Raw genomic sequence first — 25255 nt, forward strand, 5'->3', positions numbered from 1 at the left:
TGTATTTAAAAATATTTTATTTTTTTTGAATAGGTGATACATCTGGTACAAAATTCAAAAGAATACAAAAGGAGATACAGCGAAAAGTCTCCCAATCCTGTACCTATCCACCCTGTCACCCTTCCCACAAACCACCATTGTTTCTAAGAATTTATCCTGCAGATATAATCCCATAAATTAATGTGAAATATGCACAAGAATATTCATTACAGCATTATTTATAGCAAAAGACAGAAAACAATGGAAATGTCTGTCAATAAGGGACTGATTAAATAAATTAATGGTTTATCCATTCAATGGAATAGTATACAGCTATAAAATGAAATGAGGCAGCTCTACTTGCAAGTATAAAGCAAAAAAAAAAAAAAGCAAAGTGCAGAACAGCATGCATAGTATGCTATTTGTGTTTTAAACAAAGGAAATATGTACATATGCATGCAATATCTCAAGGTTGGGCGAAGATTGGAGTGTTGTGGGGGCAGTGGGAACAGCAGTTATGAAGGTGTAGTGCCAGCAGGATATATTTGGGGGATGGTAAGAAGTTCTCCGAATGGTGAGGTATAAGGCGAAGTGGCAAGGATGAGGTGAACAGACAACCGCTTCTCTTTCCCCATTCTTTAGACAGACAGTGTTATGTTACACGCTGTTATGCAACCCCCTTTTTCCCTTAATTTGTTTTGGATATCTTTCTTAAGGAATTTACAGCCACCTTTTTTAAGGGTTCCATAGCAATTTTTTCTAATCTTTTGCTATTACAAATGATGCAGTAATAACTTCTTACATGTCATTTTATATCTGGTGAAAATATATCTGAAGGTTAAGTTCCTAGAAGTGGAAATTACTGGATCAAAGAATTAGTGCTTTTATAATTTTGAAGGGCATTGCCATATTGTCCTCTTCAATATGTACTTCTGGCAGCAATTATGAGAGTGCCTATTTCCCACATGCTTGCCAGCTAGGAGTCTCAACAAGCTTTTTGATATTTGCCAATCTGACAGTTTTAAAAAGGATCTCAGTATGATTTTAAGTTGCATTTGTTTTATTATGAGTGAAAGAATATTTTTACATGTGTAAGAGTGATTTAGTTTTGTCTGCTGAAAACATCTCAATTAGTATAGGGACATAGAGCAAATTATTTAAGCTTTCGTGTCTCAATTTCCTCACCTGTAAATTGAGAATAAACAATAGTAAGTAGGGTTATTGGATAATTAAATGGAATGTATGTATGGCACTCAGCACAGTGCCTGGCACATGGCAAGCATTCAGTAAGTTATGTGATGGCTAATAATCAGAGGAGCAGGTAGGCTAGGGCAGATTAAATTAAGAAAGTAGCATTCACTTCCATGCTCCAGTCACATGGAGCCTTGTTCATTTACACTGCCATTCATCAGAGAAGTGCAAAGTCAGAGCTTTCCTTGTCTTTTAATAGTAAAGAGTAATTTCCCATTGGAATCTATCATAGGCTATCAGCAGAGCTGGCCAGGGAGTAGGCACAGCCTCATCTCTAATATTTAGACTTAGCCAACATGGTAAAGAAATTTGATTTGATATGAAATAAAAACAAGAACAGAAGAGACCGCATGTACATTTCTTTATTCCACCATGGTTCTGAACTCCCAGCTAGTTTGGGCTGGTGTGAGTCTCTGCTTGTAAACTCAGAGGAATGCCTGCCATCGTTTTCTGAAGGGAAAGGGGCAGGGGCTTCTAAGTAGAGGGGAAAAACAATATTAGAAATCTGGCTTCTTCTGAACAAGACCACACTAGAAAATAGACTTTTTACTTTTAGCACATCAAACTGGTTTTCACAAAAGGAGAGCCCAGAAGAGGTTTGTTTCCTGTAAGCAGCAGTGTTTATGTAACAGAGGTCTTTGTAGATGGGTACTCTATCCCGTGGCAGCCCTTGCTGCTGGTGCACACGGGCTATCACTGGGCGGATTTTGAATGTTTACAGCTACTGAATATTTTCTTTAGACATATAAAGCCTTGGCTCCCCTTTCTTATCAACTCCACATATTTTTCATAATGTCCTCTTGCTGCTTTCCCCAGCTCTTTTTTCTTTATTTGTGTCTCTTACACTCAACAAGCTAATATCAGTCTTGCTTCTCTAAGTGAAGGGATCTTCTGTCACTCCTTGGGGTCAGAGAATGGGCTACAGGTTGGAGGTGTGGCAAAATCAGGGCCCAGAACAGATTGGCTGAGTGGTGGTGATGGTTCTTGGGAGGCGCTGGAGTCAGTCCCCAAGCTTCCCCAAATCCTTTCTTGCTCCACAGATTTTGAAGGACCTCCCTAGGGCAGATGTAGCCTCTGTCCCAGTTGTGGGATCATCAGGATGATGGTGGATTGTGGCTGGAAAGGGGTGTCTGCAGTGTGAGGCCACAGGGCCTTGCATGCTTGCACAGCTTGGGAGGGTGGATGAGGGCCATCCTTTGTTAAGCATCCGATAGCAAGGCCAGGAAAGGTGGTGGACAGGGCCTCATGCGGTGGCTGAAGCATTAAAGTGATTGGTGGTGCTTGAGCCAAGCAAGGGCACGGAGGCAGTGACCGAAGCTTACAGCCAGAGGCTAAGCTGGGAGAGATGAAAGCAGGCGAGGCTGATTGGGAACCTCTGGCCTGATGTCGCAGTGTCTTCCCAGCTAGGAAATCATCCTCAAGGCCCCTGCCTGTGACTGGAGGCCATTTCCAAGTAGTTGCCACACTGACCACTGACTGCTACTCCTTGGCAGTGCAGTGCGGGGGGCCTGCCTCGGCCACATATCCTGGGGAGCAGTGGCAGCGGTAGGAGCCCTCTGTGTTCTCGCAGTAACCGTGGACACAGAGCACAGCAGGCCCGTTCAAGTCATCACACTCATTCACATCTAAGAGGAAACAAAGGGGAGAGCTGTAGGGAGCCCAAGTGCCTCTGCTGGCTGCCTCCACCGCTCTGGTTACTAAGCCCTGGCCCCTGTTCTGGAGTGAAACCCTAAGTGTGACAGCCAGAGGCTGAAGTCACTTCCCAAAGCCAAGCAACTCAAGGACAAAGCAGGGGGCAGCAAGCTCATACCATGCCCAAGACCGTGCTCTCTTGTCTTTGTCTTTTGTTTGGGAACCTGCACGGAAGTGGCTTTCCAAAGCACGCAATTAGACCTTCCTTTGGCGCTTTCTTCTCTCCCAGCCTGACGCAGAAAGCCCCACTAGGAGGCAGCAGTGGCTCTTGCAGCCTTCCTGAGTTCAGGCGTCTCTGTGGGCAGTGGGCCAGCCTGACTCCTCCATCAGAATTCTACTCACCTACGCAGGCCATGTGGGCCGCATCCAGCTGGAAGCCCTCAAAACAGTCGCAGGTGTAGCCCTCCCGCACGCGCACACAGCGGCCATTCTCACAGCCGTTCAGGATGCCGCATTCCTCTGCCTGAAGCCCTTCGAAGCCGGCTGGGGCCTCTGGGAGGAGGGAATCAGAGAGAGAAGGAGGCTGAGGCCTGTGTCCAAACTCTCCCTAATGCTGGGACCCTCGCCCTCCTGGACAAAGGGTGCCCCTGTGGAACTTTAGGGGTGGGGGCAGAAAGGATAATAAAATCTCATGGAAAGATGCTAGAACAAAAGGCAGTACTCTTGGGGAAAAAAAAGTGTGTGTCATTTTAGATGGGGAGAAGTGCTCTGGGCTTTAAATGAGGGCTCCAGGGAGGCTGAGACTTGCTGCTTCCACAATGCCCGGCTCCTGCTGAGGTTTGGTGGGTGGGGGAGTGTGTTGTTACATAGTTTTTGGGTTTGGACGTGGGGATGGGGTGAGGTGTTTTGTTTAAATCTTCACATTGTGTTTTGGGGAGTGGGAAACAATTGGTAGCAGAAGGGTCTCGCTCAACACAAAGCAAAAAGTCGACCAGATCTCCCTAACCCTCTTCACTCTCTAAGCACCCCTTCACCCCATGGAAAACGCCCCACCCTGCCCAGCAGGATGGTCTTAGTTTGATGTGATAGCTTTGCCTGTGGTGGATACTGTGTGCATTGCACAGTGCTAGGCCTGACTTCCTCATTAGACTCCAAGGCCTGAGTGTTTGGATCACACCATTCACAAACCGAGTCATCACAGTGGGCCTTTAAAGTCCTTAGAAAACGTTAATCCACATTTCAGGTCACAAGTGTGAATGCTGGGTGTCCTTAGAGCAGGTTCTTCTGCAGCCTGTAGGTGGCGTGGAGGGAGAAAAAGACTGCAGCGAACAGCTTTCTCTCGCTCAGTCCCCACAGGAAGCTTGTAGGTTGGTTGGGATAGGGGCAGTGTCCTGTACCTTTTTGTGTCCCTGTGATAGTTTATGACGGGGTGGTTAGGGTCGGACCTGGGCGTATGTACTTGTCTCGAGCGAGCTGTGAACGGGGACCTCTGGCTTGGTGTGTCTTTCCCCTTCCCAGTCCTCACCCTGCTGGCAAGACAACTAGCAGGTGGAGGAGACGCAAGTGAAACAGCTTTGCTGCCCACCTCTTCCCCATTTTTGCAGCAACACAGACCTGGATGGCTGGCCACGTAGTGGGGCTGGAGTTCTGAGGGCTGCAAAGGAGACTCAAGGATGGGTGTGCGGTCTCCCGGGTGGCCGGCTGTGTTGGGGAAGGCAGGCTCAGGCACGGTGTCTTCAGGGCCCAGGTAGTTGTAGAAGGGGGCCCCGTCTGGGCCATAGATGCTGTAGTGCAGGTCATCAGGCCCGGGGCCATACTCATAGCCTGGCCGGAAGTGGACCCCGGCCTCCCGCTCTGCCTCAATGCGAGCCACGTTGCACAGCTGAGCATAGACCTCTGTCAGGGAGGAGGGAGAGAGGGAGCCAGGTTCCAGCTCCTGCCAGCTAAAGCCTGGTTGGCTTTGTCTCTGGGAGCATGCAACGACTGGTACCCTCTGGGAGATCCTGGCAGCATTCCTCTCCCCACCTCTCCACTGCCCTACTTTGTCCCCAAACAGCAGGGATGGAAGACAGGGCCTGATTGCTCTGCTACTTCTTTCTAGATCCCCCTTCCAAGGTGAGGGCATCCCCCTCCCTGGGGCCTGGCCCAGCCCTGCAGGGTCTCCCCTTTGCTCCCCCTCACCAGAGCTCCTGGGGGGACACAGAGCACACTGCTGGCTCCAGGCCTCGCCGTCCTGGCAGCAGCATTCCGTGTAGGTGGTGCGGTGCCCACGCAGGGGTTCACTGCATACATCATTGGTGACTTTTTTCCAGCAGACGTCCATGTGGATGTCGTGGTCAGGGAGGTCCTCTGGTGGCACAGGGCACGGAGGCACATGAGACCCCCCAGCCCAGGTCCCCTTCTCCTGCTGCCCCACGCTCAGGCCCACTCACCCGTGCTGCTGGTGCTGTTCATGCAGCGCTGCTGGCTGAGGTCCAGGGTGAGCGGGGGGCTGCAGAAGCAGTGGAAGGAGCCCTCCGTGTTGACGCACTCGCCATTCTCACAGGCCAGGTCCTGGCACTCATCATGATCTGGGGAGGCAGGAAAGGGTGGGGTGATGCCAAAGTGGCCTGTCCACCGGCCACCCTCAGGGAAGGGGGTTTTCCTATCACTGATAATGAAGAGTTAGTGCCCTGCCTCCCTCCCCTCAACCCAGCTCAGCCTGGAAGGCCCCTCCCTGGGGACAATCTCTGACAACCCAGAGCTCCTTCACCTGGGACCAGCCTGCTGCAGTGGGTGGCCTCCCTAGGAAGGGAGACTCTCAGCAATAATGGGACTGGCTGGCAGGGGCTGGGTGGGCCATTATTCAGCTGTGGGCCTGGGGTGGGGGCAGGGATCATGTGTGTCCTCACCCTCACACTTCCTATGGGAAGCATCGTAGTGGAAGCCGGGATTGCACAGGCAGACATAGCCAGGCACAGTGTTGAGGCACCGGCCGTTCGGACAGAGACCAGGCCCGAATATCACACACTCATCCGCATCTGTGGAAGGGCAGAGCTGAGGTGAGAGGAAGGTGAGAGGCAGTATGAAGGGTACCTAGAGCAGGGAATCCAAAGCCAGGCTGGGTTTGATCCCAGCTCTGCCACTTACTAGCTGGGTGGCTTTGGGCAAGTTGTTTAAGTTTGCCTTGCCTCTGGTTCCTACATGCTCCTTAACCTCTTAGAGTTGTAATAAGGATGAAAAGGTGTTAATATGTGTGAGGTGCTCAAAAAAGTGTGCAGCGCGTAGCCAGCACCCAAGGAAAGCAGTGTCTGTCTCCATCTTTCCTTCTCAGGACTAGCTTCAGGACTAGGGTGCTGAGGGGCACAGTACCTGGACCACCCTACTGTGAGTGTGGGTTCCCCAGAGTGTCCGGCCTCATCAGTGCGGCCAGGGAGATGAGCGTAGCCTCTGGCCTCCAGAGCAGTGCTCTCCACTCTGTCCCTGTGCCCACATGTGGCTGGGGGTGACAGTTAGTCAAGGCATCATAGTTTGTTTCTGGAGGTGCAGCCTTGGGAGAGTAGGGAAACTAAGGTGAGGCTCACGTGGACACTCCAAGAGCAGCTTGGGTCAGAACTTCCAGCTAACACTCTGCAGGGAGTCAGCCCTGGGACAGAAAAGGTGGAGGCAACCTGGGAGGCCAGGGCTGGATGCAGAACTTCCCCAGGAACCCTGTGGAGGAGCAGGCTAGGGCCCATTCAGGTGAATGGAGTTTGGGGCAGAGGATGGAGCAGGAGGTTACCTGTGTACATGGTCTGTCCAAACGTCCAGGCTCCTTCCACAGGAATGTAGCCTTTTCCACTCGGGCAGATCTCGCTGAATTCAGCTATGTAGAGAGGCGCTTCAGCTCAGAGTGGGGAGGGCCTTGCCCCCTTCCTCTCTCCCCTTCTTTCCGTGTCACCTTGCAGAGCTGACCCTTCGAGGATCTGGAACCCTTGGGGCCTTACCTGAGTCCTCAGACGGGCAGCGGTCACAGGCTTCTCCCCAGCTAGCGCCCTGGGTGCAGCAGCATTCGGCCTGCGTAGTGTTCTGGCCCAGGACGCTGGAGCAGGGCGCATGGCCATTTTGCCCAGAGTAGCAGTCCATGCGGGTGGGGGCAGGGGCATGGTCCCCCGTTGGGGCCTCAGGGATACTCTGACCTGTGCGTGACAGATGCTCGCTACTGTGTGTTCATGACCCTCTGAGGGGTCAATAGTCCTTCACTTTATGTCTTAAATTTAACATTTGTGTAGCACTTTACAGTGGAAAAAATGCTGTTACCTGTATTACCTCACCGATGCTCTCGACAACCCTAAGAAGTGGCCTAATTGTCAACTCAAGAAATTGAGGCTTAGAGAGGCTTAGGGCCTCACCACCACTGTGTGATTAAACTATTAAGCAGTGCGGCAGGGATCTGACCCCAATCCCTCCTCACCGAAGCCCCTGCTCTTTGCAGTACATCACCCCGCCTGTCTCCCTGTGATGGGCTGCCCCCGTCCCTGGCATGCCACATGGGCAGCTCTGTGGTCCATTCTGCTTCACAGGTACCCCAGCCCTTCCACTCTTCCTTGTCTCCCTCACTTTCCCCCAAGGCAGTGAAAGCCGGCTGAGTCCTAGTCCAGCCTGGCGCGAGAGGCTGAACCCAGTAGCTCTCGGGTGGGGTGGGAAGTGGGAAAGGGAGAGCCCAGTTTAGTTCAGCTTCAAGTCCTATCTCATCCAGAAGGTTCCCAGGGATTAGATGGATTCAGGGTCCCTCCAAGGCTCAATCTGTGGTCCCTGGGGTCATCCTAAGTCAGCAGCAGGGTTTCCTGAGCCTTCTCTAGGATCGTCCTGGTTTCACTGCACGTGGCCCTCAGCCTCCTCACCCCTCCATGCACCAGGCCCCACCTGTACCTCCCTATGCTGCCCCAGGCCCTGGCCCAGTGTCCCCCTCAGTGGCTAGAGGCTAGAAGAGGGATGCAGAGGGACACGCTCTCTGTAAATCGCCGAGTCGCCATGGATAATGCATCTCCCAGGCCTCACCTCCAGCCCCCCGTGGGCGGCAGTGCCCCTCCTGGGCATCGTACTCCTCCAGGTCACTGGCGCAGAGGCACAGGAAGGAGCCCTCCACATTCTCACAGAGCGCGGCCCCACACACCGCCAGCATAAGCTCACACTCGTTCACATCTGCCAGGTGTGAGAACAGGCTAATGGGCAGAAAAGAGGCAGCCTGTGCCCCCTGACCCTGACTCCGGCCCACTGCCCCCAAAAGAAGCAGGCTAGGCCTTGGGGAAGAAGCAAGAGTGAGTATAGATTTGCGGGGAGGAGGAACCGATGGACAGAGGGCATGGGAAGGGAGAGAGAAGGAGAGGAGTGGCAGCAAACAGTCACAGAAGTACGCAAAGAGGAAGGGTTACCCCTCAGTGCACATTCTCCAAACCTCCTGCCTCCTGAGGCCCTAAGGCTTGAGGACACCTGCTGTCCTGCTGGCAGAGTGCAGCTGTGCTTCCCCTTACCCACCCGGCCCACATGCCCCTGGGTGGGGAGTTGAAGTCTCTCTCTCCTTTGAAGCCTCCCTTGCCCATGCTCTGAGGACCCATGATGGAGCCACGTGACCAGGACCAGTCCAGGAGGAGGACCCCTGGGCCTTCCCTTCCCTGGCCTAGACCGTGGGTAGCCCACAGGCTCCTCACCCACACAGTCCCAGCCTGAGGGAGAGATCTCGAAGCCCTGGTCACAGAGGCAGCGGAAGGAGCCGTCAGTGTTGTCACAGAAGCCATGGCTGCCACACATGGTGTCGTTGGTGCACTCGTCTATGTCTGCAGGACAGTGGGAACCACAGTAGAGGGTGTGTGTGTGTGCGTGTGCACTCTCTCACACACACGCACACTCTCTCGTTCTCTGCTGAAAATACTTATTCGGCTTATTAGCACCAAGACCTGTGAAAAGCAGCCTCTCAACCCTGTTAGGGATAAGAAAACCCTAACATTCACAATCCTGTGGCATTTTTCGTAAGCTCTGCTGGATGGAAAATATACAAACTACAATCAGCTGCAAAAAATCGTGTCCGCAGGAGAAAATCATGTCTCGCTCAATATATGAAAAATAGGGAATCCAAAAAAAAAAAATCCAAATCAGCCTTCTCTCTTCTCTCTCCTCCCTCCCTACTCACCAATGCAGTCTCCGTTCGGGGCCATGTGGAAGCCAGGCTGGCAGCCCAGAACGCAGCGGTAGGAGCCAGGGCTGTTTTCACACTTCCAGGCGCCACACACTGGGTCTCCGTAGTCCTCACACTCGTCGATATCTGTCCCCAGAGCCATGCCATGAGAGAGGACAGAGGTGGCCAGGTCATTGCTCTGGTCCCACAGGGTCAAGCCCCACAACCTCCAGGGTTCTTGATCTGTTCCAAATGACTGTGCTCATCCCAACCCCAGCACATCAAGGTCAGGACAATTTCCCCTGCCCCTGCAGGGCTGAGCATCTGGGAAGAGAACCGTATGCTATTTAGGAAGCAGTGAGCTCCTAGCCTTCTGTGACACTCCCTTTCCTCTGCCGCCCCATCTGTCTTCTATCCCTACGAGCATAGCACTGTACTTCTCTTTACATGAAGCCTTCAGCAAAGTGTATTACAGAGAGCTGTCTTCATATCTGTCTCCTTTCCTCAATTTCAAGATCGTCCATAACTGTCTATTTGTCCTAGCAAAAGACATTGAGCATAGCAGGTGTTTAATGTCTATTGAATCAATTTGGCCTTTAAAACTAGATTGTGTGCTCTGCCAGCACAAAGATGCTGGTTGTCTTCATTTTGTCATCCTTGGAGAGCCCCTGAGCCCTGAGTCTCAATACATGCACTATTTGTTGGACACTGCATCTGTGGAAAGTGCTCTGCTCCACGGGAGCTGAGGACCAGGCAGGGTAGAGATGGGCAGACGTGGGCAGAGCCCTGTCCCCTCCCCCCAGAGCCCTTACCCACACACTCTCCACTCTCTGGGGAGGGCTGGAAGCCAGTCTCACACAGACAGTTGAAGGAGCCCTCGGTGTTGACACAGTGCCCTCCCAGACACGGGTCTGTGGCGGCACACTCGTCCACATCTACAGTAGAGATGGCTGTCAGCAGACCCAGCCATGGGTCCCTTCCCTGTTAGGGTCCTGTGTACCTTCCTCTGGGCCCTGAGGAGCCCACAGGAGAGTCAGGGAGTGGCTTATGTAGGAAAGGGCTGGAAGCCAGAGGCCAGAACTGAAGCTCTGTAAAGGGGAGAAGTGACACTCGGAGTTTGGAGTTGCCTGCTGTCAACGTCGTGGGGAGGCCCTGGTGAGAGACTGAGTCCCTCCCTCCCTGAGCACCGGGCTCCCTCACATCACTCTTCGCTCCCATCTTCTCCTCCCTGGGCAGGGCCGTGAGCACTTGCTTTCGGTACTGGTATTAAAAGGGACACTGCTCTAGTCTTAGCCTCTAGTGCCCATGCTCCTGGCCGGTAGAGGTAGCTGTGCTGGCTTCTCACCCAGGCAGCTGGTGCCCCTCTCTGCGCTGACGAAGCCGGGTGCGCACAGACAGAAGAAAGACCCGTGGCTGTTGAGGCACTCGCCGTGGGGTGCGCAGTGCTCCTCCCCCATGCATTCGTTCACATCTGCAGGGAAAAGATGGGGAGTGGGTGTCTGCTGGGGATGTGCCTGCCTCCCCACACACTCATGTCCCCCAACCCCAGTAGGGTGACCTGGGTCACTCACCCTCACACAGGGTGCCATTGGCCAGCTGGAAGCCCTGGGGACAGAGGCACTGGTAGGAGCCTGCGGTGTTCTTGCATTCCCCTCCCAGGCAGCTGCTCTGGGGGTCTTCACACTCATCCACATCTGCAGGGCCACACAGGGGAGGAAGACAGCTGATGGCAGCACCTCCCAAGGACAGGAGCCAAGGGAGAGGTTTCCAGAGGACCTGTCACCTGCCTGCAGAGCTGGACCCACAGGGGCACCATCCCCTCGTGAGGCAGCACAGCTGGGAGAAGCTCATGAGCGACTCTTGGGGAGCGGGATGATGGCAGCTCCTCCAGCCCCAGCAGCCCCCCACCTGCTGGGCTTCACCATGGCCCTGACAGAGGAGCATCCCATTTGTGTCCTCTCCCACATGGAGGCTCATACCTTCACAGGAGTCACCCAGGGGGCTGGGCCGGTAGCCCCCATCACAGTCCTTGCAGGAGAAGGAGCCAGCCGTGTTGGTGCAGACTCCCGAGGGGCAGACTCCCGGGAAGGCACACTCATCTAGGTCTGCAGACAGACAGTGCTCACCTGGGGACCTAGGAGGGTTCCCACTCCCTGGGCAATGCAGGAACCTCACCGTGGCCTCCCTTTCTGAGCCCCTGGGAGGTTTCCTAAAACCCCCTCCCTAGAACACTCCCGGGGCAGCCCTGCCCTCAGCTTCCCTCTTGTCTCTGTGACTGGCTTTTCCTCCTGTCCTCACTCTGAACTTGGGGATTATGATAATATAAGCTCTTGTTGGGGCCAAGTCCATGTATGGGGTCCTCTAGCCTAGTCTGGAGCCCCTCGACATCAGCCCCAAACTGGGGACAAATGAAGTGTTCTTCGGGAGGTAAGACGGCCTATATTCTGTCCCCTTCCACTGCCTCCCCAGGGTTACCTTCACAGGCAGTGCTGTCTTCATTCACCCGGTACCCACTCTCGCAGGCAGAGCAGGTGAAGGAGCCCTCCGTGTTGAGGCAGAGGCCTGTGGGGCATGAGGCCCGGCTGGCACACTCGTCCACATCTGAAACAGGGCATTGCATTCTGTGTGGGACTCTGCAGGACAGACAGGCCAGGACAGCCAGAGACTGGTGGGTAGGCAGGGGTGGGGGAAGGACAGGTCTGGGCAGGGATGTGTTAGGTCAGTGTGGATAGGGATGCAAGGCTAGGGGTGGATTCAGGGCGCCAAGCGTGGTGTGCAGAGGAGAGGGAGCCACAAGCTGGATTGGCCTGTGGAGAAGGGGTACTTCAGCATCTCTGTACCTTGGCAGCCCTTCTCATCTGAGGTGACCTCATAGCCCTGCTCACAGGAGCATCTGAAGGAGCCTTCTAGGTTGGTGCACTTTCCATGGGCACAGACCCCGGGGGTCAGACACTCATTCACATCTGTGGGAGAGAGGTCCTAGATGGTGGGCTGGCCTCCTCCCCTGCTGCAGCCCCCGCTGGCAAGCTCCAAGCATCTCAGTTATGAGGCCAGGAAACCAGCCTTCAGAGGAGCCGCAGGCCACCCTGGGGAGGCCATGAGGCCATGTTCCCTTCTCCCACCTAGGCAGGGCAGGGCGACCTATCCCCTGGGCTCACTTCAGCCCTATCTAGTAACTCAGAGCACTCTGCATGTACCCATGCAGGGGGCCAGGTCCCCCAGCCCTGGGGCTGGTTTGGCTCATCTGAGGATACTTGGAGGGATGTGTCCAAGACCCTTGACTCCCCTCACTGTGTGTGCCAGGAACCCTACATGACCTCCTACCTGCCAACCAAACAACCCACGATCCCAACCCAACAAGCAGCTTCCGAGGGTGGGCGGGCAGTGTGGAGAGAGGCCAGTCATGCCGAGGTGGCTGAGTGGCAGCCTCGAGGGCCTGGGAAACGTCTGCCCTCTCCAGAGCCTCAAAGCGTCTATTCAACACTCAGTCCCTCCCAGCATTCTGAACCCCGAGCCTTTCTTCCTGAGGGGGCTGCAGGAAAAGAGCACACGCCTCCTACTGCAGACCTGCTGCCCTTCTGAGGGAGGAGCACCCCGCTGTGCAGTGGGCAGGCTGTTTAGATGCTGCTTTTGAGATGCAGAAGAGCAGGAGACCCCTCCTCCCTGGGAACTGCAGAAGGGCCTGGCCCCATCCTAAGACCCTTAGGCTCCTCGCTCCACCACAGGATTCAGCTACAGAAGCTGCTGGGACTTTGGGCAGTCACTCCAGAATGAACATGGCCAATGAGCAGAAAAGGGCCCCACCCTAGCTGATTCAGAGGGCAGAGCCCTAGTGACTTGTGCCCAGCGTCATCTGGGAACCCAGCTAGATCATGGAGGACAACAGCCTCCAAGCCACCTCCCTCTGCCCACCTCTTTCCCTCTCCGTGTGTGGGCTCAACCAGAGGTCCCCAGGCCGAATGGCCTGCTCAGTGCCTTGGCCAGCAGCCCTCACCTACACAGCTCCCACTCTGGCCCCGGTAGCCCTCCTCACAGGCCAGACAAGTGTAGGAGCCGGGGGAATTGACGCATCTCCCATCAGGGCAGGTACCGGGGTGACGGCATTCGTTGATATCTGCAAAACAGCAGCCCCTCCCTTGGTCATCCCTGGGAACATAGTACATGGGTAGGTCTGTGACACAGCAAATCCTTGTCCCTGCCCTTAGTTGGGGAAAGGGATGGACAGACAAAAACTAAGAAAGAATGACAGCTACCCTGTGTTCCCAACTCCACCTCTCACCCACTGTCCGGGACAAAAGAGGGAGATGGAAGAACTTAAACATTAGAAAGGGAGACTCCCTGGGTGGGTGCAGTAGGCTGTGGTTACCACCAGCTGTGTGAGGGTCAGAGGATCCACGGTTTGGGATGGGCTTTCATCTATCCCCTGGCGAATTCCTAATCCTTTATAAGCAGTGACCATTACTGGGATGTGCTTGGCACAGCAGCTCACTGGATTCCAGAGGCTCCAGAATAGATCATCAGAGGGGCAGTGAAGGCAACTTGGGCTTCCTTGCAGCAGGAAATGAGGACCATGGAGGAAGCCCCAATCTTGGGTATGGCCAAGACCAGCCCTGAGGCTGAGTGCAGACTGCAGGGTAGAGCCGGCAAAGCTTCTCTGCTGCAGAGTTGTCAGACATTTCTTCCAGCCAAGAATCACGTAGGGATCCTGGCACCCATGCTGGTGAGATCCAGGAAAGTCAGCCAGAAGGGGTAAGCCTGGACACCAACTGGACACCCAGGGGATGAGGGGACCCAGGAAGGGAGAGTGGCAACAGGAAGAGGAGGGAGCTAGTTCTCCCCGGAGCCGTGGAGAGGGCTCTTCCCCATGTAACCTGGCATATCATGGGCTTCATCATCTAGGCATCCAGGGGACCTGGACTGAGTGAGGGAGGTCCTGTCACAGGGACTGAACTCTGAGTCAACACTGCCGGAGGACATTATGCCCCTCTGGCAGAGTATCAAGGCTCTGGGTCACTCTTCACAACAGGTCCATTGGCCAAGAAAAGAGGAGGGGTTCTTCTTCCTAAATGGGTAATTGTCATTCTCCTAGAGGAAGTATACCAGCTTATGCAGATTTAGAGGTCCTACTGCCCCAGAGGAAGACCTACTCAGCACCCATGGAGGAAGTGTGGGAGGCAGGCCTAGGGTCCAAAAACAGGCTTTCTGCAGAGGAACTAAAGCCAGCAGCTGTCACTGCAGGAGAGGACATGGACCCTAAAGTGGAGGGTGAAAGTGAGTACTCGCCAAGGTTGTTTGGTTTCCAGAAGTCAGGACACATCGAAGCCCTCTGTCCCAGAGGACTGGGACCCTCTCAAGCCTAAAGTTTCTGCCTGAGGGTCCAGAAGACAGGGACATCGCCACAGGGCAGGTAGTTTTTCAGGTGGGTCTCTGCAAGAAGAGTCCCACAATTCCCATAAAATCTTGGGGACACTGAGATAAGGCTCATCTCTGGCAAGAGGGCAGCCACAAGTAGGTGCCCCAGCCCCTATTTGAGTTGTGGTGATATCATCTTAACTATTCTAAGGGCTTCTGTAAAGACAGAGATGGAGAAAATAAAGGATCCAAGATGACTAACTTTGGCCACCCAAGAGACAGAGGCTAGTGCCATGACCTGTTGGCCTTGGCCGAGGTACTTGAAGGAGGATGGACAAAGCCACTGAGAATAAGCAACAATCCCTGTTTCAGGGATGCTGGATGACCTCTTCCAGGACGAAGAGAACGAGATTGAGGCAAAGCTCCTCCTAAATCCATGCCAGGAAAAATGAAGTCTTCGGACCTTTCCTGCAGGGATCAGGCAATGTGGGAAGGAGACAAGGTTTGCCAGGAACAAAGGGTCCTGAAGTCTGTCCTGCCCCAAACATGCTGGGTACATCTCTTGGAGGTGGTGTGTGTAGTGTCCTAATGCTGGGCATTTAGGATGCATGTGGCATTCCAGCTCTCCACTTTCTGGACCATGGTAAGCTGGTGCCTCCTAGTCCCTTGTGGTTGGGTGGGGCCATGAGACTAGTGAGGGCCAATGAACTGTAAGTGGGTATGATATGGATATTTTATGGACCAAACCATTTAATTTGTGCAACGCTCCAGAGTGCTCTTTTATTCTTCCACAGAGACTGGGCTATTCCTTTAGCCTACATCTCCAATGAGGAAACATGGGGCAGAGCCTCCAGCTGACCCTAATGGACATGTGGCACTGATGAGATAGAAGCTTGGCTGCTGCCGGGTGTGGTGGCTCACGCCTGTAATCCCAGCACTTTGGCAGGCCAAGATGGGCAGATCACCTGAGGTCAGGCGTTCAAGACCAGCCTGGCCAAAATGGTGAAACCCCATCTCTACTAAAAATACAAAAATTAGCCGGGTGTGGTGGTAGGCACCTGTAGTCCCAGCTACTCGGGAGGCTGAGGCAGGAGAATCGCTTAAACCCAGTCGGGGAGGAGGTTGCAGTGAGCCAAGAGACTCTGTCTCAAAACAAACAAACAAACAAACAAACAAACAAACAAACAAACTTGGCTGCTATGTCAATAAGATAGGTGTTGTTTGTTAACGCAGCATAACCTTGTCTATCTTGGCAGGCTGCTGCTGGTTCCCTTCCTCAGACCAGAGCCCCAGCCAGTGACGATCACATGTGAATGGGAGGGGGAGGACAGAAGATGAAAGCAGCCCCTCAGACTCCACCTGAGCCAGAGAAGGGCTCTCCTGGGTGGAAGCGAATATAACTGAACCATTAGCCAAGCCAATTCAAAGAAGCCAGAGGAAGATTCTGAATGAAGCAGCTTCTATCACCAGCTACCCTGAGGCTGTCCCACCAGCATCTTGGTGCCTGGACTGGAACCAGTCACTGGATGCAGAAATATTCCAGTTTTTCTGCCTGGCCTAGGGTGTGAATGTTAATCTGAGATTACGGTGTGTTTTGGAGGGTTTTAATACTCTGTCTTTGAAGCCTGGAGCCATCTGTCTTCTTCCTGTGTTCCCAGCCCAAGGCCGACACACCTGGTGCTCAACAAATGTTTGCTGACCAAAGAGTGGGAGAGTATGCCTCAAACCTCACTCTTCGTCTTTTTGGTATAAGGCTGCTGAAAAGACCCCAAAGGGCCCATAGAAACAATCACTCCAGAGACTAGCTTGCCAAGCTGCTGTCGGTTTGCTGGGAGAATCCTGGAGCTTCTCTAACCACAGATCAGCCTTTGGATGAGGAAATGTACAGACATTCACCTCTGCTGCTTGTGAGAGCATGGGGTGGGGGTGGGGAAGGCACTCAGGCAGGGGCCAGAAGCTCAGGTGACCTTGGTTATGGCTGGGCGACATGAAAGGCCCTGGCGGTCTGCAGGGAAGTCTAATCCCCTGTCCGTGGGAACCTGGAGTCCCGGTACGTCGGAAATGCTATTGAGACTGCTGGACGGGCCTCTGTCCAGACCACTCAGCCTTTCACCAGAGACTTTCAGTTTCAGTGGAGAGAGTGGTTTCTGAGTTGGAGAAAGAAGAAAGAGGGAGAGGAAATTGACTGGGCTCCCAGGGTGATGGGCCGGGTTTGTGGTTACCGATGGAAACCTGGAGAAGTGTGCGAGCTACATCATTCTTTCTTTCAACAGACTCAGAGTGTCTGCCCTGGGCCAGGAACTCTGCCTGACCTCCCAGATGAGGTGTGTGTCTAGAACCTTTCCTTGGGAAGGGAAGGAGAGGGCTGGGCTATGGGGGAGCCTGGACATGAAAAAGAACTACCCTCTGACGGTAACATTTCCCCTACTTACTCAGGGTCTGTATGTGCCAGACAGTGCCTAGCACTTTGTATACATTAGCTTATCCAACGCTCACAAACATCTCTGAGATGGGCATTACAGTTCCATTTCCAGACATGCGTCAAAAGCCAAACCCAAGCCTGTCTGCACCAGACCCTGTGCCCTTAACACAGACTGGTTAATATAAATCTGATTTGTTTGTTTGTTTTTTTGAGATAGAGTCTCACTCTATTGCCCAAGTTGGAGTGCAGTGGCGTGATCTCGGCTCACTGCAACCTCCACATCCTGGGTTCAAGTGATTCTCCTGCCTCAGCCTCCCAGGTAGGTAGGATTACAGGCATGTGCCATCACGCCCGGCTAATTTTTGTATTTTTAGTAGAGACGGGGTTTCACCATGTTGGCCAGGCTGGTCTTGAACTTCTGACCTCCAGTGACCCACCTGCCTCGGCCTCCCAAAGTGCTGGGATTACAGGTGTGAGCCACTGCACCCAGCCTAAACCTGATGCTTTTAATGTTCTGGTATTCTCTTGGTTCATTTCCTCTCATTTTACTTTTCTTTTTGATAAAGTCTAATGTCAAATTCACAGCGTCATTGTGATGCTTAAATGAGGTAATCTATTGAGGACCTAACCCAGCCACCTGGGACACAGGAGGCACCTGTCAGTGGTGGGTGCCATCACTCTCTGTTCTCCTGAAGATGCCAGGCTGTCTTATCTCCGTTGTGCTAAGGAGGACAAGGCAGGTGGGTTCTGGCTTTGGTCATGGGTAGGCCTGAGTTTTAAAGGGGGAAGACCAAGAGGGAGGCATTGGGAGGTGATACACTGGGGCTGAAGGCACAGCTGTCTGTCCTGCACCTGCTGCCACCTCTCTCCTTTGGTTCTCTGGACTTTGCTTCCATGGTGGTGGCATTGAGAAGGGAGGCTGTCCTTTCACAAAGTACACAAGCTCTTACTCTGACTTCCAGGCCCTTCTGAAAGCAGGCAAGTCCCAACCAGGGAAACCTAGAGGCTGGGAGGAGTCTCAGCCTAAGCTTGGACCCAGGGCCGTGTTCTTCTTGGACTGCGCCTGGATGGATTTATCCTCATTTCTTCCTGTCCCAGCCAGTCTCAAAAGCATATACCCTGGGCCTCCTACAAGCCTGTGACACCCCAGCCTGACGGGGATGTGGTGGCAGCAGAGCTGCCCCACCTACCTGCCAGGGAGGTGGGGTAGCAGTCCATATGGTATAACCTTCGGAGGCCAAAAGGACTCCCACCCTGCTCCTGGCCCTACTATATTCCCTTTGGGTATGCTCCTGGAGTCTGTCCTTCCTTCCTTCATTGATTGATTGATTGATTGAGACGGAGTTTCACTCTTCAGAGCTGGCATGAGATAGGCGCGGGTCTGAGACCAGTTAGCAGTGTCACAGCACCTTTTGGCTGGGTCTGGGACAGACCAGCCAACATCCCTCCCTCCCTCCCTCTTTTCCTCCCTTTCTTCCTTCCTTCCTCCCTCTAGCATTTATTGGGTACTTATCAGGTGTCCATGCATGGGCCATCTAAAGATATGGCCCAGCCCTCAGGAGCTCACAATCTAACAAGCCTAACAAGAAGGCTGACACTCCCAGACACACCGACTCTTCCTCTGCCCCATGAGGAGAGCACATTTTTTTTCAAGGCAAGAGGGCAGAGGTTACAGAGATGTTCCTAAGGTGTCACAGGGATAAAGTTGTTCATGCTCCCCTGCTGCAGCTGGCAGACAGGATGCCAGAATATCACTGAGGGGATGGAAGGGCTCAGAAATTCCCATACGTGTCTCTGTCCATAGGCGTGGGCTCAGCATCAAGGGGCCGGGGCAGGGACAAGCTAGAAGGCGCGTTGGTGGTGGGCAGTGTGTGGGGAGGGAGAGGTGGGTAGTGGGGTGGCAGGGCGCCTCCCTCCTTCCCATTCCTTACCTTGGCAGTGTCCTTTCCTGACCATGATGTAGCCCTGATCACACTCGCAGTGGTATGAGCCCTCGGTGTTGGTGCACTGCCCCCCGCTGCACACCCCTGGCTGCTCACACTCATTGATATCTGTGAACACACAGAAAAGCCCTGAGTCACAGCCAGCCCTGCAGGATGGTGGAGGGGGCGGGGTCCTGGAGCATTCCTTCTAGAGGCCAAGGACAAAGGATGCCAGGCTGAGGCCTGGGCAGGGAAGGCATGCTTGTTGCAGCCACAATTGGCTGGAGGGGCTCCTGGGCCGGGTCTGAAATTAACTAGCTCAGGCCCCTGATAACCCTGAGTTCCTTTCTCTCAGGGGAGGCTACTCTGGGGATCCATGCGGATCCTTATAGCTGTTTCCTCACCCTCATGCAAGGGCTAGTCTGGAGGTGGGGTAGCAGTCCATATGGTATAACCTTCGGAGGCCAAAAGGACTCCCACTCTGCTCCTGGCCCCACTATATCCCCTTTGGGTATGCTCCTGGAGTCTGTCCTTCCTTCTTTCATTGATTGATTGATTGATTGATTGATTGAGACGGAGTTTCACTCTTGTTGCCCAGGCTGGAGTGCAATGGCGCAATCTTGACTCTCTGCAACCTCCAGCTCACTGCAACCTCTGCCTCACTGATTCAAGCTATTCTCCTGCCTCAGCCTCCTGAGTAGCTGGAATTACAAGTGCCTGCCACCACACTCAGCTAATATTTTGTATTTTTAGTAGAGATGAGGTTTCACTATGTTGACCAGGCTGGTCTTGAACTCCTGACCTCAAGTGATCCACCCTCCTCGGCCTCCCAAAGTGCTGGGATTATAGGCATGAACCACAGTGCCTGTACTCCTAGAGTCCTTCCTAAGGACCTTCTTAAAGGTTAGGAACCAAGAGCCAGTGAGGGATTGTGTTTTAGGTAACCATGGATCTGTAGGGTGTGGTTTCTGTCATTTTTCCAAAGTATGTTGGTGTCCCACCATGGCTCTAAAGCCCAACCCCGCTTATGCCCCTCCCCTGCTTAAACTCCTACCAGAGACCCCTGCTACCTCCAGTTCTGCTTGCAGCCTGGCTCACAAGGCCTTTGCCACCTGGCCCAGCTCTGCTGTATTTGCTAATTCACACAAGTCCCTTGGTATAGCCTCAGCTACTGCGGATTTCAGTGGTCCAACCTCCAAGCCTTTGTTCACACAAATGCTTCCACCTGGAGTCTCTTTCCTCACGATGGCCAGCAAATCCCTGCCCCCATTTCAAGGACTGGTTTAATGCATCACCTCTGGGTCCTGTGGGTCCCCATCCCCTGTCCCTACAGTCAAATTAATCAAGGCCTCACCTTCCCACTCTCCCCCTTAAACTGGGACTGACACAAACACTTCACAGAGTCCTTATGCAGATTAAATACAATAATCCAGGTGAGGGGTTGAGCACTGTGCCCGCCTGGCATAAGGTAAGCACTGCAGAAATGTTAGCTATTATTATCCTAACGTTAAACCCCATAAAATCCCAGCTCCTCAGCTTGGCATGTGAGATCTTGCATGACTGGCCCCAGCCTGCTTCTCATCTGTTTCCTGCTGCCCACACCACTCCTACCCTTGCCTAACCTCAGGACCTGTTCCTGAGCCTCTGCCCGCACTGTCCCCTTGCCTGGAACAGCTTCCTACACACCAGCATGACTGCCTCCCACTCATCTCCAACCCAGCGTCCCCTGAGGGCCCAGCTCTCAGTGTACCTGTTCATTTACTTGCTTCTTCCCTGACTAATGGGAACATGCCTTATTATCTCAGCATCTCCAGTGCCCAGCACAGAACCCCAATAAGTGCTTACTGAAGGAATCGAATAATAGTCATTTGTTCAAGGACAGTGTCTTCATTTGAGCAATAGTTCATAAAACTCCAGTGCACAGCAAAGTCTCTGCCAGAAGGTGGGAAACGCACACTCCTAGGTCCACAGCCAGAGATTCTGATCCTACTCTACTGGTGGGCCCAGGAACTACATTGTTATAACTCTTCAGGCAATTCTGGAATAAGTGGTGTTCACTGTGAGAAGCCCTAATCCCAATGGAAGAGAGAAGGGAACTCACAGACAGAGTCATGTGTGGGAAACATTATCCCCTGAGGCCAGGACGACCTGATAGATGGTGCTGGAAAACTCCCTCGCTCCATGGAGAAAAATGGAGATGTGAATAGAGAAAGACCAGGTTCTTAACAGCCATACAAAGATGGACTCCAGATGAATCAAAGCATACCATAAAAGGGAGAACTAGAACTCAATTAAGGTACAGGAGAATATCTTTGTGACTTCAGGATATGGAAGGATTTCTTAAAAGCCCCCAAAACACACAAAAATAAGGCAAAATGGTGAATTTCAGTACATCAAAATTAAGGATTTCTGTTCCAAGAAATGCGGATAAGCTTAAAGGACACAGGACAAAATGGGAGCATTGCAATTTCTAAACCCAGCCAAGAATCTAGAATATATAATGGACTCCTAAAGAGCCCCAGGAAAAAGCAGCAACCACCATTGGAAAACTGAGCAAAAATGGGAGCCAGCAGTTTACAGATGAGGAAACCCACAGGCTAATGTATGAAGAGATCCTTACATTTTTTGGTAAGCATTTACTTAGATATTTAATATGTAAACAATTTATCTTATTGATAATATAAATCATAATGACATTAATTATATACATTATTTAAATAATCCATAAATCAGTATAAGTATCAAATCATTGAAGTAATGAGATATTACTTTATGAGACTGGGAAACTTCAGAAAGTGGGTGTTATTCTGGACAAGGCCTCTTCCAGTGGCAGCCAAGCCCCACTGGGAGAAGCACTTATAGCCAGCCTTGAGACCCACCCCTGTCTCCCAGCTGTTGGGGCTGGCAGAGACATCTTGGACACCCGGGCTGGCACGTAGCAGAAACCCATGTCTGCACCAGTCCTGGTGACACCATTCCCTGCAGCAGCCGCTGCTTATCCCAGGCCAGCTCCCCAGGCTGGGTCTGCAAAGAGCAGTGCCTCTGGCCCACAACACCCACCTAGACCACTGGAGCCCAGAGAAGCCCCCTTCCCTTAGCCTCTCTCCTGACTCCCCTGGCCTGTTCTGAGCCCTGCCCCTTGAGTCAGCTCCCTGGAAGGCAGCTGACCCAGTCACCACTGTTCTGCTCACAGACTTCTACTGGCTGCCCCTGCCTGTGACACAGTGTCCAAACACTTCAGCCTGGCATTCGAGACATTTCCCACACTGGCCTCCTCCTCCAGGTAGCCCTGCTCCAGTCACACTGCATTCATCATTATTCCCAGAGCATGCCAGGCAATGTTCACTATTTAAGTCTCTGCAGAGATGCTTCCCTCTACCTGGAGGACTCTCTGCTCCCTCCATTCCTATTCATGCTCCATGGTGGTGTCCAACACCCTGTGTATAAGGGGAGTGTGTCTTTGGAAGCAAACCATGCTTTGGAGCTAGAGTGATTTGATTCTGTTTCTAGCTCTGTCACCACTAGGTACAAGGCCCCTGGGTATTTCAATTCACCTCTGAGCCTCAGTTTGCTAACCTATTAAATGGGGCTAAGGATTTCCACAACATGGATTTGGGATGATGAGCTTCATATAACAAAATGCTTGGGACAGTGCCGGCATATAGTAAGTGCTCATTAAATGGTAGCTATTCTTGGTCAGGTGCGGTGGCTCACACCTGTAATCCCAGCACTTCGGGAGGCCGAGGCAGGTGGATCACAAGGTCAGGAGTTCGAGACCAGCCTGGCCAATATGGTAAAACCCCATCTACTAAAAATACAAAAATTAGCCGGGCGTGGTGGCGGGCGCCCACAGTCCCAGCTACTCAGGAGGCTGAGGCAGGAGAATGGCGTGAACCCGGGAAGCAGAGGTTACAGTGAGCCAACATTGTGCCGCTGCACTCCAGCGTGGGTGACAGAGCAAGACTCTGTCATAAATAAATAAGTAAGTAAGTAAGTAAGTAAGTAAGTAAGTAAGTAAATAAATGGTAGCTATTTTTATCTGCTCCAGCTGGAGCACCCAAATAATCTCATACAGAACAACTTGCTTCCTCATCTGGACCCTACAGTGTCACTATTCACACCTCACTCATCTCAGCATCCTCAGAGCTTGGCACACTGCCTGGCACATAGGTGGTGCCAATGCATGAGAGCGCAGTGAACACCGCCCGTGATTCTCCCGCTCCTCCGTTAAGTTAGGAGGTCTGCCCTTTCTACTTCCCTTCCCTCCATAATCAAGTGATTGGACCTGGATGGCTTTGGTTTCTGTAGACTGGACCCTTGGAGGATTAGAACCCGAGGGGATCCTGGCAGCAGGAGGATACACAGCTTCCCTGGCCTCCTTGGGGGTCTGGCCAGCACCAACCATGTGAGCCCCAAGCACAGGCAGGGCCCCTCTTGAGGTGAAGGATTTACAACTGGATTATGAATCTTAAGGTATTGCTTAGAAAGTGCTCATTATATTATTTGTGAACTTAATCATAAAAATGTATGTGGAAAAAAATGTATGTGGGGTGTTTTGCATCATTAAAGGGTTTGAGTTGAAAGTGTATTAATCAAGGGTCCCCTGGCAGTGGGCCACATCTTCCCAGGGAAGTTCAAAGCCCTACAAGTGTCTCCAAGCTGCTGGGAACCCGTGCTCCTTGTTCAAAGTCACACTACTCCCTGGTCTGCCAATAGTCCCAGCCTGGTGTCCTCATGGGTCTCCCTCCTTCCCTAAAATGAAACCAGCTCCTTGTCACTTGGAGTTTGGGGACCTGGTGTATAGTCCTCATCTCCAGCCATGTCTCCTGACCCTGTGACACTCTTGGTTCCACCCACAATTCCTTAGGGCCTTTGCAGAGATTGCTGGCTTTGGATTTCTACCCCTCCTTGCCACCAGCATAGGGTCAGCCTCCTCCCAGATCCAGGCCGGAGTTTTGGTCTCTCCTCCCTCAGCTGCTCACTCCCCATTCTGCAGCACGGTGTATGGGGGTGTGAACCCCTGGTTCCTCTTCCACCCCCTTGAGACTGTGGGGCCTGGCCAAGGGCAAGGGTGGACTTGGCTTACCTTGACACTCTTGTGTGGCCTCCGAGGTGGCCAGCGTGTAGCCAGGGTAGCAGAAGCAGGAGTAGGACCCCACACGGTTGATGCAGCGCCCTTTTCCCCTGCAGGGGTCCCTCAGACACTCATTGTCATCTGACCAAAAGGAGGCAGAGAGGGAGGTCAGGGAGGCCAGCAGTGCTGTTCTTTGGGCAACTACCAGCAACCTGCCCACACTTGGGGCTGGGCAGGGGATGGTGCTGTGTGGCAAGGAAGGGGTGAGGGAGCGGAGGAGGCTGGGGAGATGAAAATCTCTAAGGCTGGAAGCCATAAAGTCAGCCCAGCAGGCCCACTCAGGCACCAGAAGCCTGGGGTAACTGCCAGCCCCTCCTCTCTACCCCTCGACTCCTTCCCCCAATAGCCTCATAATTCCTTTCTCCTTTGAAACCATAGTGGATATTTCTCCCTTATTTGAAAATATCGGGGGGAGGAGGAATGAGGTCCACACTTGGTGATTTATCTTAGCCTCAGACCTCCCCCCAGGGATGACCCTGCTGGAGACATTTGCAACTGGGGCAGACCTTGGTCCACCTCCAGGCAACAAAATGGTCAGTTTGATGGGTGGGCTGATCTCAGAGCAGAGGGCTGCCAGGCACAGGTCAGGATGCATGCAGTGGGCTGGCTTCCATGCTCCTGGAGTCCTGGAGACTCATCGGATGGGACTCACCGAGACTGGTCTTCCCCTGAAGGTTAAAGTTAGCTTTGTCCACAGGGACTGCGCTCCTCCTAAACTCATCAACCACCCAGCACTGCTTGGACCTTCTGCTTCTTCCTGGACTCTCAACTCGGCCTCCTAGCCCCTGCTCCCATCTACCCCAGCCGCCAAGTAAGCCCAGGACACCCAAGTGAATACCCGTGCAGTAGGCCTGGCTGGGGTGCAGCTGGTAGCCGGGGCTACAGACACATTTGTATCCATCTGGGAGGTTCACACAGGTTCCAGGGCCACAGATGTTGGTGGCTCCAGCAGCACATCTATCAATGCCTGTGGGAGACAGAGCAAAGCAGAGGTTATGGCAGGGTGGGTGCTGGACAAAGGCAGTGGATTGGGGTAGGGACAGTGAGTGGCCAGAGTCTAGGGGCCTCAGAAGGCCAACCTTAGCCAGGCCCTCCCTCCCATACCCATGCACAGCTTGGCCTTGCATAAGACCCTAGGGGACCTCTGCCCAGCACCCCGAGCCCTACCCAGGATGGAGGTCACGGTAGGGCACCCCCCCCCCACCGAGATCTAATAGGTCACCCATATTTCCAGCAAATTTCCAGCAAAACTCCTCCATCCTAACCCCACCCTGAAAATGAGCCCAACTCCCACCCAGTGCCCAGTGCCATCCCTCCCTGCAACTCCTGTCCAGTTTTCCCTGGACAGACAGACAGACCTGGTGAGTAAGGTGCTTGGGGAAAACTGCCAGGGGAAAATGGGAGAGGTGGGCTGGGGTCAACTGAGCAGA

The 25255-nt window shown here is 53.1% G+C and overlaps 1 protein-coding gene across 4 annotated transcripts in view; it reads right to left on the bottom strand.

Moving 5' to 3' along the window:
• LTBP2 (latent transforming growth factor beta binding protein 2) overlaps positions 1–25255 on the bottom strand; it is a 115986-nt gene continuing 90731 nt past the window's right edge. The window contains exons 16-36 of one of the 4 annotated variants that reach the window (XM_010382641.2): positions 24664–24792; positions 23778–23906; positions 18701–18820; positions 12990–13109; positions 11836–11958; positions 11471–11596; positions 10975–11100; positions 10567–10689; positions 10341–10466; positions 9808–9930; positions 9011–9142; positions 8532–8657; positions 7882–8025; positions 6828–7019; positions 6623–6706; positions 5754–5882; positions 5295–5432; positions 5044–5211; positions 4477–4758; positions 3265–3414; positions 1–2855 (exon numbers count right to left, since the gene is read on the bottom strand). In XM_010382641.2, the coding sequence (XP_010380943.2) occupies positions 2710–2855; positions 3265–3414; positions 4477–4758; positions 5044–5211; positions 5295–5432; positions 5754–5882; positions 6623–6706; positions 6828–7019; positions 7882–8025; positions 8532–8657; positions 9011–9142; positions 9808–9930; positions 10341–10466; positions 10567–10689; positions 10975–11100; positions 11471–11596; positions 11836–11958; positions 12990–13109; positions 18701–18820; positions 23778–23906; positions 24664–24792 (2936 nt within the window). In that variant the 3' untranslated portion in view covers positions 1–2709. The remainder of the gene's footprint in view (positions 2856–3264; positions 3415–4476; positions 4759–5043; positions 5212–5294; positions 5433–5753; positions 5883–6622; positions 6707–6827; positions 7020–7881; positions 8026–8531; positions 8658–9010; positions 9143–9807; positions 9931–10340; positions 10467–10566; positions 10690–10974; positions 11101–11470; positions 11597–11835; positions 11959–12989; positions 13110–18700; positions 18821–23777; positions 23907–24663; positions 24793–25255) is intronic. The other 3 variants (XM_030930121.1, XM_030930122.1, XM_030930120.1) reach the window with 3 other exon arrangements.

The sequence above is a fragment of the Rhinopithecus roxellana genome, chromosome 5 (genome assembly GCF_007565055.1).
Source record: "Rhinopithecus roxellana isolate Shanxi Qingling chromosome 5, ASM756505v1, whole genome shotgun sequence".
NCBI lineage: Eukaryota > Metazoa > Chordata > Mammalia > Primates > Cercopithecidae > Rhinopithecus > Rhinopithecus roxellana.